At 35.2% G+C, this 16,046-nt stretch overlaps 1 protein-coding gene across 6 annotated transcripts in view; it reads left to right on the top strand.

Moving 5' to 3' along the window:
* The window catches only part of LOC112128253, a 259,399-nt gene that overhangs the window by 82,475 nt on the left and 160,878 nt on the right, over positions 1-16,046 (top strand). For 4 of the 6 annotated variants that reach the window (XM_024230206.1, XM_024230205.1, XM_024230211.1 and 1 more), the window contains exons 3-4: positions 1,825-1,930; positions 16,018-16,026. In XM_024230206.1, coding sequence (XP_024085974.1) covers positions 1,825-1,930; positions 16,018-16,026 — 115 coding nt within the window. The remainder of the gene's footprint in view (positions 1-1,824; positions 1,931-16,017; positions 16,027-16,046) is intronic. The other 2 variants (XM_024230207.1, XM_024230208.1) reach the window with 1 other exon arrangement.

Below are 16,046 nucleotides of genomic sequence, written 5' to 3' on the forward strand. Positions count from 1 at the left end.
CCCTTTCGCTCTCTCTCTCTCTCTCTCTCTCTTCCTATCTATACATCTCTTATCTCTCCTCTTTCTTTTAGTATATATGTGCCTTTTTCTTTCCCCAACTCCTTACTTCCTTTGTTTGTTTCTTTCCCCTCTCTCTCTTTTCCTATCTATACATCTCTTTTCTCTCCTCTTTCTTTTATTATATATGTGCCTTTTTCTTTCCCCAACTCCTTACTTCCTTTATTTCTTTCTCCCCCTCTCGCGCTCTCTCTCACTTTCCCTCTTTCCCTGAGCAATCGAGAATTCGGCTCCCCTATTACCATTTTTGGAAGAACATGATTATTCGATTGTACATAGTTAGCACGTTTTCCTTTTGTATATATTGAGATTGAATGTATGAATTAGCGGAAATTTGAATTGAGAGAGAGCCAATCCTGAAATTGAGTTCCCCACCGGCCTATAATTAGATTAGTTTTATATGTGTAAAAGGTGATAAATATCGAGTATTTTACCATCTTACTTGAACGATATAAAAAGGAAACAATCCATATATGTTCAGTGATTATAAGTGACCATATTAATTATTTCAATTAATTACTCTTTTTATTTAAGGCCTTAGTTGAGATGAACAAGTAATGTCACGAGCGGGATACGAACCCACGACCTTCGGCTGGCTCAATACGCTGCTCTAAACACTTGACTTCTAGAAGTGACAATAGCTCAAGTGTTAGAGCAGCGTATTGAGCCAAAGGTCGCGGGCTCGAATCCAGCTCGTGACACTAAATATTTCATTTCAACCAAGACCTTAGATAAAAAGAATAATTAATGGAAATAGGAAAGAATGATTTTATGAGTAAATGGGAGTTTTGACGTCCTCTTGGGAAATTTTAACACCTTTGGATTACCTCGAGAAATCATTACCTCAATTCCGTATATGTGTACGTATTTTTTATGTATATACAGAGTTGATCTTATATAAATCAATTTCTCAATATTTCAAGTGTTTTTCAAGTCTTCATTCCTTATATTATATTTTATAACTGAAAGACGAAGTCAAATCAAAATTTACAACACAAAATATTTAAATGTTAATTAATTCATTTCTATATGCCAAGAAATCTACCAGTTTTGTCCTTAAGGCTTGTATTATTTAGACCAAATGGTTTTTTAATAAAAAAATAATTGACTGACATATAATTTTAAATACTATATTCATCTAGAACTTTAATTATTAAAAAAGTCAACTATAATCAATACCTTACAATCAGTTTGGCTTCATCTTTAGTAACAGAAAACCATTTAGGAGAATGGGAAAAGGTTACAATCATTAATCATTTTATTTCATTTTTTATATTTGTTATATTTGCCTACGCTTTAGCAGGATGTTTTATGTTCGTTGATTATATTGTTGTTGACGTTGTTAAATAATGTAGTAACATAAAACGAAGAGCCACTAAGGAAGTGATAAAAAATATGGTTAGGAGCTACTTTAGTATGAATTTAATTACTAGTATTTTATTATCTTCCATTATTTTCCCTGTAATTATACTTTTTTTCTCTTTTTCTTTTCCGCTCACGTCGATCGAGTGTGAATAAAACCCGTAAAGAAACCTCAAAGTGGATTTCGCAGCTAAAGAACGATCTTTACCGATGGCAGGATGAAAGAAGTTTATTGTTCGAACTTGGGATCCGACAAGTGGAGGTTGTCCCGAGACGATCCAGTTTTTTCCCCATTAGGTTCTTTCTCAGCTCCCTTTTTTCTCTTCTTTATCGACCGGGTTACGGTCTTACCATTGAACCGAAACGGTACTCGTGATGATGTCATTAATTTTCTTTTGTTTCCAGGCAGGTGCATCCTGTGGGAGAGAAAGTGGCCATGGCGCCCGCCCCCAACATTTGCGTCCAGGGAGGAAGGATCGAATTCATCAAACCCAACTCGCCCAATACTAAGGTAAAATTTGAACTTTTCACTTTGTATTGTAAATTTTTTTAAGTTCCGATTTTCAAACGGGAACGCGTACGAACAGATGTTTTCATTCCGTTATCTTATTGAAATCGGACGACATACGTTTCGCCCTTATGGTGCACCCTTATAATTTTGGAAACGTTCTACCGACATTAATTGGGAAACGCATTCCAATTACAATTGTAAATTCAGAGAATTCAATCCCAATTGTACATATGTTAGATTAAATGAAAGAACCAAGGCAATATCAAACTGTGATGTTTTAAAAGTTAACTTCATTGAAAAATCCATTAGTTTTCATGTAATAAGGTAACATTTTTTATTGAAACATAATCAATGGTTGAAGGCGATTAGAAAGAATACAGTTTATTTGTTGCGCTTTCCAGGAATATATCTGGAACTGTAAAAACTATAATTGTGACTAGATTCATATGTATTGTGATTCATTTTTGTTAACCTTCTAACTTTTCAGTTACAGTCATTGTGGTTAATGCCTGTGTTGTGCAAGTACTATATCAACGTTATTATATATCATTCAAGTTTTTATACAATTTTATTTGTGACATCCGATAAGAAAATAATATGCTAGATCTTATTAAATGAGATTTGATATATACAAAGTTGTACCAATAAAAAGACGTTGCCAGTAAAATAGGGGAAAAAATGAATTTTCATAAACAAATTTGGATTCGTTTATAGTAACATTTAAACTCCTTAAATACAAATTTGTACTGCAAATAGAAAATAGACATTTTAGGGTTGTGTCAGCCGAGGGCATTTTTTCCCTCCGATGTCCTGTTTTCCATTTAAAAATCCATTTTATCCAATGTCCATGGATTTGGGATTCATGTTTTCCTTTTAGGTTATTTCAACCCGTTTATGATGGCATTATAAGTGAGTAAAATAAAGATGAAATCAACAAAAACACCCCACATGTTTTTATTTTTATATCCGGTTCTAATTTATTTACATACCAGAATAAACTTGGTCGTAAAATAAATAAGTACTATATTTTAATAGATAGGAATTTACTAGTCCGCAGTTTGTTTTGTTTTCGTGATTTTGCAGTGTACAACAAATTTCTTAAAATATTATTTGACCTAACAATAAAAAAAAGTTTTTATTAAAATCGGGGATCCCACAGTTTATAGATTCCCCTTTTCTCAAGATTTCACTGTTTTAACATGAAATTATAATGTTGAAGACCGATCACCAATTAATTCAGAAATTATAACGTCAAGCAATTATATAAAACCCAGAGTAACATTGTGTTTGATAATTTAATAATAATTTACAATCTGTTTGTCCAATTAATTTCTGACACCTTCGGCTTTCATAGTTTAAATTAATTAAAGGAAATTAACATCTGCTATCACGCTTGAATTGCCACACGAACTCGCCCTGGTTTTGAACGATCGTAACTACGTCTCTGTATTGTTCACGGTCCACTAGATTTGTCCATAATATATTTTTTGAAAGGTAAAATAAACGGCCCAATTAAAATTCTTATTTTTATATGACTTGTACTTCAGGTTAAAAATTTTCAAGAGAAAAGATCGCCTGGTTTAATTGCACTGATTATAACAAGGCTGGAGCTTGTTTAATTGCTGTACAAAAATGAGTAACGTAATTGATGAACAAATTATTTCATTTATCAATTAGTATTTAACATTTATGTGCTGTGGTTTACAAATAGTTTAAAATAATAGGGAAAGCTGTATTGTTTTATAGGGTAGTTAAAATATCACCAGTATACAATATAAAAATGGAGAAAGGAAGGATCTTTCCTTGTGATACACCTGTTCTGATAGAAATACTTCCCATAGTCCTGCATGGATTTGGTTTTGATATTTAGGCTATATTCAAGATCCGTCACATCCGTTGTTAAAATGGAAGAGAATATCGACAGGGTATATTGTGAAAATGAATAGGCCAAGGATGTTCGTTTCATTGTGGTACCTCACTTGATGGGAGCATAATCTCTGGCAAATTATAAAACCTTTTCCTGATTTTGAAAAATTGTACATAGATGGACGTTCTTCAGTTTCGACAGCCACAATCAATAGCTTTATAATAAAATTGAGAAGAATATCGCCTGGGTATATCGTAAAAATGAATAGACCAATGATGTTTCCTTGTGGTACACTTCACATAATGGGGATATAGTCTTTCCGCTAAGACGCTAAGATTTTTAACAATAGTAAATGGGAGGACGTTTTTTAGCTTCTTTAGCCACAATCAATAGCTGAATTGTTAAAATGAGAGGCAATATCGGCAGTGTTTATTTGAAAATGATTGAGCCAAAGATACTTCCTTGAGGAACGCCTGCTTTCGTTGAGATACAAAATGATAATAGGCGGTACCTAGGTTCAGTTTAAAAATTCGATATGGGGAATGATGTTTTTTTTAAGTTTACGCAGCTACAATAGTTTTATCGTTAAATTAAAATTGAATAGTGGCAGAGTATATGGTACAATGTGTCACGAATGCCTCCTTGAAGTTCGCCTGAATTAACAGCGAACCAGCTGTATATTATTCGTCATATTACGTAGCTAACACAGGACCGAAAATCGGGAAGTTGGTAAATTGAGAAGCAACATTGGCGGGATAGGTTTGAAAGAATGGGCCAAGGGTGTTTCCTTGAGGAACGCACTGATTGGGAATGAGATGATGATAAACAATACCTGGCCAGGTAGGTTGGTAGATGTTCATCAGTTTAGTCAATTAGCTGTATTACAATTGGCCATATTTCGTTTTTAAAATGGGAGCGAATATTGACAGGGTATATCGTGAAAATGAATGGACCAAGTATGCTTCCTTGTGATACCAAACCTGATGGATTTGTTTTTAAATTTAATTTTACCCTGATAGATTTATAAATAAGGTATGTAAATAGACATAGCTAATAGATATATTGTTAAATGAAGAGCGAATATCGGTAGGGTTATATTTAACATGCATAGGCCAAGAATGCTTTCCTGAGTTGCCTGTTGTGATAGAGATATAAGATGATACAAGCGGCACCTGACCATTTTAGATTTAATAAAGTGGTATGAAGGTGGATGTTTGCTAGCTTCTACAGTTAGTTATATTAATTATTGAATTGAAGTCTAAGGTGGTCATTTTCAGCTTTTTAACTAACTAAAATTCGTCCTTTCGCCATTATTCCACATGTGATATGTATCGATCGTAGTTTTTCCATACACACGTTGAGAGCATTATAAATCATACGGTTCGTTAATTACAATTAATAAGGGGAACGTTTGCCCTCGAAAGAATCTAATGAAAGTACCATCTGCGACGAATGAAGCAACGCTTGCACAATAAATCACCGCGAATCGGAGGACGCACGGAAAAGGGGAGTTTCCAACAGTCTATTTACTAAGAGGGTTGTCTTTCTTATATCGGTTTATTATACAAGATGTTTCAAGAAGTCTGGCAATAAAATCCTTGTTCGGTACATGGGCAAAAATCCCTGATTCGGTGCCCATTCGGTAAAAGCGCACATGGGGCTGAAAGGGTGATTCACCACTTAAAATCTCTTGTGCTAATTCTAATTCGAATATCAATTTAAATTTTATGCCCTCGATCGGTCCTCCTCCCCCTTCATTTAATTACTATCTCTGAAACTATATTTATATGGCTTATTTCTCACCCGGCCGACTCGTAAAGTGGTCCTTGATATTGGATGTGAGAAGACCCTTTAATAAAAAAGGCAGATGTCGAATTGGAATCATTCACAGCTTTCTCGGATCGATGCGTACCACTCCTCCTTCAATACTTATTTGGACCCCCATCCATATTTTTACATAATGTTAAACAAAAGTTTAATACATATGCAATTGGAGGCCACCCAAGAATACGAGAGTACGTCGACCCTGGAATGTATGTAATCGACTTCTTTTTATTATGGAAGTCATAAATTATGATCTATTAGAAAGCAATTGAAAGGAAGTATCGCTTGGCATTTTGAAATGTAATGCACATTTTTATTACTTCACTTGGTATGTTGCTGGTTGCTTAAATCGATATGGAACAGTAAAATCCCTATTATTAATTATGATTATTTGGAGATCGTGAGGTGCGGTCTGGTGTGGCGTAGGCTTTAGAAAAACATTTTCTTTATCATGCCAACGTTTCGATCTTTGATTAGGTTTCGTGGTCCGCTTGACCAAATAAATTCTTTTTAATTAATTAAGGCTATGGTTGAGATAAAAAGTCAGTGTCACGAGCGGGATTCGGACCATTTCATCTGTCGCCGAGAATCAAATAGATTACACGACATTTGAAAAATGACAAAAAGGAGGGAAAATTCAAAGGTTGGGGTTAAGATGGGAAGTTAGTGTCCGAGAGGATCGAAGTCACGATAGCTCAGGTGGTAGAGCAGCGGCGTATGTAGACGAAGAACGTGGGTTCGAATCCCGCTCGTAACACTGACTTTTTATCTCAACCAAAGCCTTAATTAGTTTCGATCTTTATTGAGATCATCTTCAAGGCTCAAAGTGTTTGTTTTCCGTGTAGATGTGTCATTCTTGGGTGTCGTGTTGAGAGTGCGCTGATGATGATCTCAATAAAGATCGAAATGTTGGCATGATAAAGAAAATGCTTGTTTAAAACCTACATCACACCAGACCGCATCTCACCACACATTATTAATTATTTTAAATAAGAATCTCGTGTGATATAAATTATTTCCCCATCCCTTCTAACAAATCAATCTTAACCCGACTCCCTGTTATTTTCCTTTGTCTAGTCAACTGTAAATGGACCCCCTTTAATTGGGGCATGGCTAATGGATTTTGAAGGCTGATCGAGAAATCGTAATAACGCCCGGGCCAATACAACTCACCGGGCATAAAGAGAGAAAATAATGGGGGTGAAAGCTGTATTAATTAAGTTACGAAATGAATTTTTCTTTCTACCCTACACGGATCTGTTATAATGGAAAGGCACAGGAGTGATATCTACGTCCCAATGGGAAACAATAAAAACCCGACAACTCATGCATAATCCAACCCGGTGAATTTTATTTTTGTTACTTCCTGTCTCTTTGATCCTTTACCATCTAGCATTAAGGAGAAAAGTCTTTGTCTCATTGCGGAGATTAACAGTAAAGATATAAAAACTGTAGAAGAGAAAAAGATTTGTTTTATTATCATGTTATCTTTTGGAAAAAAAAGAGAACATTATCCGTATTGATATCAGATTATTTGGAGGTCGTGAGATGCGATCTGGTGTCACGTAGATTTTAGAAAAACATTTTCTTTATCGTGCCAACATTTCGATCTTTATTGAGATCATCTTCAGACCCTGGGATTTATAAACATTGTTTAAATTTTACAAATACATGCAGGATGTGAAAAAATGAATTCATACAATGGTAGAAATTTTAGATAAAAAAAATGAATTTATACAATGCTAGAAAATTTTATATTAAAAAAAATCTAATAATCCGAATAATCATTAACTAACGGTCACTAAACACCACACATTGATATCAGTGTTGAGAAAATGATGTCGCTTCTTTATTTGCAAATTTAAAAATAGACACTGATCTAACGCAGCGATGCTCTGCTTAGGAGGACTTTCATTTAATCTGTTTTTGATTTCATTTGATCTGTTGAACGTAACAAACAGCCTTACAGACAAGCGACCTAAGCATTGTGCAAATTGATTTCAATTGACCTCACCTGCCACGCTGTCCTTGTGCATAATTTAGTCTTAAGCAACCTAATTTGCCTTTTTTAACACTTTTATTGCAGATCAGATTGACTAATAAAAAACCGGACCGCTCATTAAAAATTAATTTATTTTAATTTGATGTTTAATTGGATTTCTCGAAAAAAATCAACCCTTGCAATTGTGATCCTCTTGATTAGTTGAGAAGATGAACAAGAAGTTCTGGAAGAAGACTTGATAAGACCTGTCTTCTTTACTGTTTTTCCACTTAGCCCAGACAGTTTAAGCAAGGACTTTTGATGGAACAAGTTTAGTACTCTTGCAAGTTTGTATACGCACTCGTTGTTGTTAAGAGTTATTACACCCTGTTAGTTTAGTGTGTAATTATGCTTCCCCATTAATCACCAAGTGAAATGTTGGTTATAATTTTGGCCTTAATCCTCTTTCAACAAGAAGCGTTTAAATTAACAGTTCTGTTCCCGGGAGCTTATTTATTAAAAATATTTAATTTTTGGATATTAACGTACGAAGTGCTTCAGTGTCAGGTGAAAGGACTTAACGACTAGAACACTCTCATAACCTATGAAATCCGTCTTAGTGTTTTTTTGTGAGAATACGATTTTCACTAAATGTACAGCCACGATGTTTCACTTGACCACTTCAGTCGTGAAGATACAAGACTTGGAGAGAAAATGGACTGATACGATTCGTCACGACTGGTTTCACTTGGTGGGTTTTTTAAATAGCTGAGAAACGTTCACACGTGGATGGAGGATTTATTTCCGAAACTACTCCTACAGATTATCCCTTTTGAAATACGATAAGTGTCAAGAAGTCAATGTCAACGAAGGACGATGATTTGACTTGACGCGGCACTTGTGGTGTGAGAATACTGACGTCAGATGCCGTCGACTCCACGAATCCTGTTTTACAACGGTTGATATTTTTGAAGATCAAATTTCAGCATACATTACCCGATATTTTTCTTAACAACTTTAAATATTATAAATGGTTAGGTTTTTTTTTAAGTTGATATAAAAAAGTCACTGTCACGAGCAGGATTCGAACCCACGACCCTCGGCTAGATACGCCGCTGCTCTACCACTTGAGCTATCGTGACTTCGATCTTCTCGGACACTAACTTCCCATCTCAACCCCACCTTTTGAATTTTCACTCCTTTTTGCCATTTTTCAAATGTCGTGTAATCTATTTGATTCTCGGCGACAATTGAAATGGCCACGGAGAGCTTTAGTGATGATATACTTCATTTTAACAAACTAATTTCGTGGTCCGCTTGACCAATTAATACATTACAATTGATTAAGGTTTTAGTTGAGATAAAAAAGTCAGTGTCACGAGCGGGATTCGAACCCACGACAAAAAAGGTTCGAAAAATGGCACGCAAACCTGCGATACTTCTTCTCTTCAATATCCGTTACAAAGCGAAACAAGCACAAAATTCTAATGTATCCATTTCGGCATAATTGACAATAGAACAAGCTCAATTTCGTTAAATCTTTCTGAAAAAGAAATACGAAAATCAGGTATAACACCTTTTTTATTTGTTGTGTCAATTCTAGACTTAAAAAGGCCACTGGGGAATTCTGTTACTTACCAGACAGCAAGTATATTAATGCAAAAATATGGTTATAATCCATGACTACTGTCAAGGGAGTCAAAGTCTCAATAAAGATAGAGCGAGGAGCTTATCATTGTGCTTAAGCAATTGCATAAAGTCCTTGACTACATTTAAGCGAAATGTGAGATTTTTAATATTTTTATCGAAAGCTGTATTGATCGTACCGATAGTTTACATAAGTATTTTTCGACCGATATTTTGCGTAAAAATATTTCTATCAATATTTTCTATATATTCGATTCTCCACATAACAATAATTGAATGTGTATTTCACCTGTTATTATTTGTATTAACTGTACTTCATCTGACAATATTTGTATCGGTATTTTACCTGGTGTTATTTGTATTATTGCTATTCAATCTGACAGTATTTGTGTCGATATTTCACCAGTTGTTATTTGTATTATCGATACTTCATATGACAATATTTCTATCGATATTTCACCTGCTGTTATTTGTATTATCTTCTTCTTTCCTTTTCTTTTACGAGGGTTCACAGCAGCAGAGGTCATATAAACCCTCATGGTGTCGGTGTTTTTGAAAAAAAGCCCATTTTAAGTATGTCGGTAAAGGTCGCGGGTTCGAATGCAGGGCCGCTCGATTCGAACACGCGACCTTTACCTTACAGTGATTAGCGTCGTATCAACGCCTAAACCGGCCACCGACGCCCCCTATTTGTATTATCGTTACACAATCTGATCATATTTGTATCGATATTTGATCTGCTGTTATTTGTATTGTCGATACTCAATTTGGCAATATTTTTGTCGATATTTACCTACTGTTATTTGTATTACCGATACTCAAGTTGACAATATTTGTATCGATATTTTACCTGTTGTTATTTATATTATCAATTCTTCACTCTTTTGAAATTTCACCAGCCGTTATTTGCATTAGGACTTCAACTGACGATATTTTATCGATACCTCACCTGCTGTTATTTGTATTATCGATACTCGATTTGACAATATTTGTATCGATATTTTACCTGTTGTTATTTATATTATCAATTCTTCACTCTTTTGAAATTTCACCTGCTGTTATTTGCATTAGTACTTCAACTGAAAATATTTTATCGATACCTCACCTGCTGTTATTTGTATTATCGATTCTCAGTCTAACAATATTTTTATTGGCATTTCGCCTGCTGTTATTTGTATTATTGATGCTGTATCTGTCAATATCTGTATCGATATTTCGCGAGACCATTTTGCATCAACATGCCAATATTATTTCTATAATCGATACTTCATCTGACAAGTTTTGTATCGATATTTCACGATACGGTATACATTTTACTTGTCGATATTTCTATAGATACTTCATCTGACATTTTTTGTGTAGATTAGTCACCAGAAGAAATTGGTAATGGTAGTTCAGTGACTATTTTGTATCAACATGTAGACATTGCTATCGATTACGATACGATATGTTTTTATATTTTATTTTTTTGTATTCGGTACTCCACCGAAGTTTTGCATAGCTCATTTACCAGTCGATATTCGTATAGTCATTTCGCGCGATGGTATCTGTATCGGTATATCATCTGACAACATTGACATCAATATCTGCCTTGTTATCAATTGATTTGGTATTCACACCGCATTTGTATCCATATTTCACCTGTCTATGTTCGTATCGATCATTCATGCAACGATATTTGTATTGATATTGCAAAAAGGGATGTTTGTACTCGATTTGTTTCAATATTCAATCCAATATTTCTATCGCTATTTTTCTTGATTATAATTAGACAAATATTCCAAGAGATGGTATTTATGATATTATAAACACAGTAGCTGTGTTTTATATACTAAGTTCTTTTATGAACGATTTGCAAAATATTATAAACGAACATTGTGTCAGCGGATAGTCTGAAGTCGCATAATCTCTGTTGCTTAGACGACGGCATGAAATTGATTCGTTAAATCCCCTATTTAATCCGAAAAGAACGATAAGGACGAAAGGTTAAGCACGGTCTGTAAAGATTTCGATCCGCCATTGAGCCATGAGGTTGACAGGGAAGTTTCCAGCGTAAAACAATCTGATTATTGACTTTTGATTAAATTAAATTATACATTTCTGTTTAGCTATAATTATATATTTATAAATAATTTAGCCTGTTGTGTAAGTTTAGGGTTAAATGGTTTTCTTTTGCATTGGCAGTACGTTTTGATTTGATCCGAACCGGTGAAACCTGCGATTCGCAACACTCCTTCCAATCCAAAATCGAACTCGTTTTAATCAAGCGGAAACCAAACGGAAGGGTGGATATCAATTAACGGGATTCAATTTCGCCCTTGATCAATCGAAAACCTTCGACAAGGGTCTGGGGACACCGTCACCCGGGGGAATCGTGAAAGGAACGGGGCTGCGTACCATGGGCGTCCTCCCCTTCGTGTTGCCTCCGAGGGCGGCGTTTTTCTTTATTAATTTCCTCATGCCAAGAAAACAAGTCTATATATTGGAAATTAGCATTATCCGTCAGGCTGAACAGGACCGGCTCAATTTTCTTCCTCTTCCCTTATCGATCCGACTTTTAATAAAAGTTTTAATCCCTTTCTTTTTTCTCATTTTCTCCGCTCTTTAATCTCACCTTTGTTTTATAATTAGTACGAATTCATCCGGCTAGGATTATAAATTAATTGTGCCGGATTAGACAGAATTTCTGAATAATGGGCTTTATTTGCCAAAGGGAAAATATTGAAGTTAGCCAAATTATCATGTGAAAAGTCTTCGACTTGCTGTTTTTAAAAAAAATCACAAGCTGGTTATCTTTCTCCTTGAAAATAAAGAGGTGGGGATAAAGTGTCAACGATATTACCCATAACTAAAGACCGGAAATTCGCGTAGTTAAAGAAACAAAAATAATCCAGTGAAAAACTCAAAATCTGTAAGAAATAGACTGTAAATCAGAGTAAATTGTAAACCACCATTTTTTTACACCGATGTAAAATAAATCGGAATTAATAGCCAAATAAAATATGAGACTAAGTGAAAATGATAGTATTCAACTAACAATTTTTCTTTTTTTCTAAAGTCATACAACCTACGTGTCTCATCCAACTTAATTTCAATCCTAAGTTTTAATATTCTTGTGTTGTTTCATACATGGTGTCGTTTGTTTTAATTTTTCATAATAGGAGCAGAAGTAAACTGTAAATCAGAATAAACTGTAAACCAACATTTTTTTACACCGATGTAAAATAACTCAAAATTAATAACCAAATAAAAGGTGAGAATAAGTGAAAATGATATTATTCAACTAACAATTCTTGTCTGTTTTTAGTCATACAATCTAGGCGTCTCATCCATCATAATTTCCATCCTAGGTTTTACTGTTCTTGTGCTGTTCGTTCATGGTGTCAATTGCATGTTTTAATTTTTCATAATAGAAATCGGAGTGCGCCAAGGCTGCTTACTTAGCCCACTCTCATTTTCCTTGGATGTAGATGATATTCTTGCCGCTCTTGAGGGTTTACTATTTTGACGATGTATCGCATGAACATGGTCTCCTACTAATAAATGTACGGGGTTTTCTTCAGTATTAAATAGATTTGGAACCTAGTCAAATATGGCCAATATTAGTATAAAGATGGATAAATCAGTAGGGTAACATTTAATGTTACTAATAAATCGATGAACTAACCTTCGTCGGATTTTCTGAAATATTTCAGGCTACACGGGCCAAACTGTTTACTGTTGATAAGACCGCTGAGTTTTTCAGTTTTTAGTGGATTTTGAATGTAGTCAAATATGGAAAACATTAGGTTAAAGGTGATTAAGGGGGGGATTTAAATTCACCTACGAATTTTCTGCAAAAACCCGCGTGCTTATCAACATGATGAAGGAGATTGAAAATTACTAAAAAATAAACGAGTTCGTTAAACTGTAAATTAATTCAAAAAGAAAGGGCTGCACTGAAGGGAGGAAGTGTGCTTCGTTGAACATGATGCAACAGTGTAATAATTTATCACTACATTTTATCTCCGTCCAGTTACTTTCACATGTCCTCGGAGGTTCGTCCTTCTAGGAAACGATTCCTTTGAAAAGGTACTGCACCCGGCTTACCGTAATTAATTACCGATTGTGGAAAGAGAAACTCAACTTTAATAATATTTTCATATAAGTAGAATTGACGATTTGTCAGCCCCTAAATTTAGTTTTAAGAGAAAATTTGACCCGAATTATGCAAAATTTAATCCAAGTTAGGCAATACATGGCCTATAAATTATCACAAAGCACCCTAGTTTTTTTGGATGTAAAGGAATGCCGTTTGGCTCGGTGCTCTATCGTTGAAGGGTTGCAAATTTAGCAAATGTTGGCATAGAATTTAAAAGCTGTCTGTGGCAACGGTCATTCTTGACCTTGCACTGATCAATTTAAAACCGATTACCTCGTAAGAATACGGATTTAGGGCAATTTTTTTACCCTATCATGTAAATTCACGAATTTGTATTCAACAAAATCGAAATGTTAAGGTATTCAGAAAAATTAAATAATCGTTTGTTCATTTGTTTCTTTGTATCTTAAGCTTAGAGCGATTTCTAATACTCCTCCATTAAATATGGAAAAGGTGTTGCGTGGGAGAAAAGTTTATCAAGGATTTAAAGCAGCTTTCTTTGCATTGAGATGCTTTTACATATTTTATACGGGGAAAAAAATCCGAAATTATCCTTTTTACCTTAAACTGAAAAGTTTTTCGTGGGCGTTTGTTTGCCCGGAATTTAAATAGGGCTTAATGTTGTGTAAACTCAGGTCTTAAGGGGCGACTGAGATGTCAGATGATGAAATGTCTCTCCTAAATAAACCGAACTGCGCGCCCCCTTTTTCTAAACCTTCTCAACATTTCAAGTGGGTAAGCCGACCCTTGAGAAACACCGGGGTTTAACATTTGAAGTGAGATGGCCCACGTCGGGTGGATAAAAAAGAAGGTGAAAATACAAGACCAGAAGAGAAGGCGGGATCGCCCTTTGACAGTCGATCGGCCAAACTAAATGTGCCACTGGCTGAGGGATAGATAACGTGACTCACTGAGAATAAAAATAACGCAAGAGAACTAGATTTCGATCTGTTCTTCTTGTTTCTATATGAAGCGGCGAGTCCTTGAAGTTGCCCTCCAAATCTACCTCATTACGCTAAGCCCTTTTGAATTGATGACTTAATATGCGTAATGTGCGTTAAAGTAGGATTGATGGTTGTGCCGATTTTTACTGTAAAGGCCTGAAATAATTTTCTAACCTTTTCTTCCGGGGGACCGCGGTAGCCGAGTGGTTAGCATGAGAGACTCTCACGCCGCGGTCGTGGGTTCGATTCCCACCGTCGCCTCTGGCCCTTTTTTCCCGATAACCCCCAATTTGAACACACAAAAATTCGTACCATGGCTAATATGGTAGGCTAATTAAAAAAAAAAAAATTCAGAAAGAAGATTCAGGGTTCGGTGCTTTACTGTTTTTCGCTAGAAAGAGTACAATATTTGGTTTTTGTAGGTGTCATCGTGAGAACTGCTCTTTCTGCACTAGAAGAATAGAAAGCTGAATTTCTTTTAAGAGCAAAGATACTCACATAGGAAAATCTATAATTTGAAATTTTGTCAGATTAGCTTTAGACGCAGGCAGCTTATGGTAGTAAAAGGGAAGAAATGATTTTACAAAAAAATACAGGTACAATAGTTTTCATAATTTAGGGGATGCTCTCCTGCACTGACCATTCTAATACATACTACTTGACCAAACGGCAGTATTCTGAGTCCAGTGTTTTGGCTGGTACTAAGAAGATATTTTTGTCTTTCCTATGCATTAATTAAGTCCCTTACGGCTCTCTAGCGTGAACTGGCGGTTTTATGGATTAAGTGCTTGGAAATAGTTTGCCTTTTATTCATTTTAAGCGGGCCATTTAATTCAGAGTCTTATCATAGATATGTTGCGCTTGTCTACAGGTTTTGCACTTTCTTTTGAAACATTGCAAAACATCTGCTCTTCGAAGTTAGTTTCTCATGAGATAACTAAGTCAATTGGTGTGAAAAATTGAACTTCATCGTCAAGTTTATTGCAAACATGGGCAGAGCCCAGTTAAAATCTGTAACGTGTGAAAAAAGCGCCACTATTATATGGAAATTATAGACAATTTTGTACCGTGTTAAATTGTGTAATCCGTTCAAGTTGTAGCTTGTTGTTTAGTTATATATCTTTAGAAATCAGTTTCGAAATGTTCAGATCGTGCTTTAATTGTTTATTGCCGGATTAAAACAATAAACCATCCATCTTCTATGTACTCAGACTGTTTTTCGTTAATTTTTATTTACGGCCGAGATTTAATACGTCGGCTTAAAGGCATTTAATTTGTTTATGGAAATGGGACGCGTGGGGGTCCGCCTGTGTCAACATTGATTCATAACTGCTTTCGCCGTGGGTTGCTCATTTCTTCAACGAAAATAACCCTTGCGATCTACATTGAAATCAGAATTTGTTGTATTTCTTGTGAAATGGATTCTTGGTTGGACGGAGTTTTATTGGAGGAAGTGACTTGATGGGAAAATTAGTTTAAACAAGCCACAATTACATTTCTCTCTTTGTAATTTATTTACGCCCAGAAATGCGGGTTATCGTTAACATCGTGTTAGCTTATGATGTGGGACGTTACAATAACCCTTTGTTTCTTCCTGTTCTCCCGATTGACCCCATGTTATTTAAAACGAGCTTTGTTTCTCGGTACCAAGAGGCCTAATGAATGCCGATTTGAATCATTTAGTTCGAAAAGGTAACGGTCTCGTTGTGTTG

The sequence above is a fragment of the Cimex lectularius genome, unplaced genomic scaffold, assembly GCF_000648675.2.
Source record: "Cimex lectularius strain Harlan isolate CLEC.00 unplaced genomic scaffold, Clec_2.1 scaffold251, whole genome shotgun sequence".
Classification (NCBI taxonomy): Eukaryota; Metazoa; Arthropoda; class Insecta; order Hemiptera; family Cimicidae; genus Cimex; species Cimex lectularius.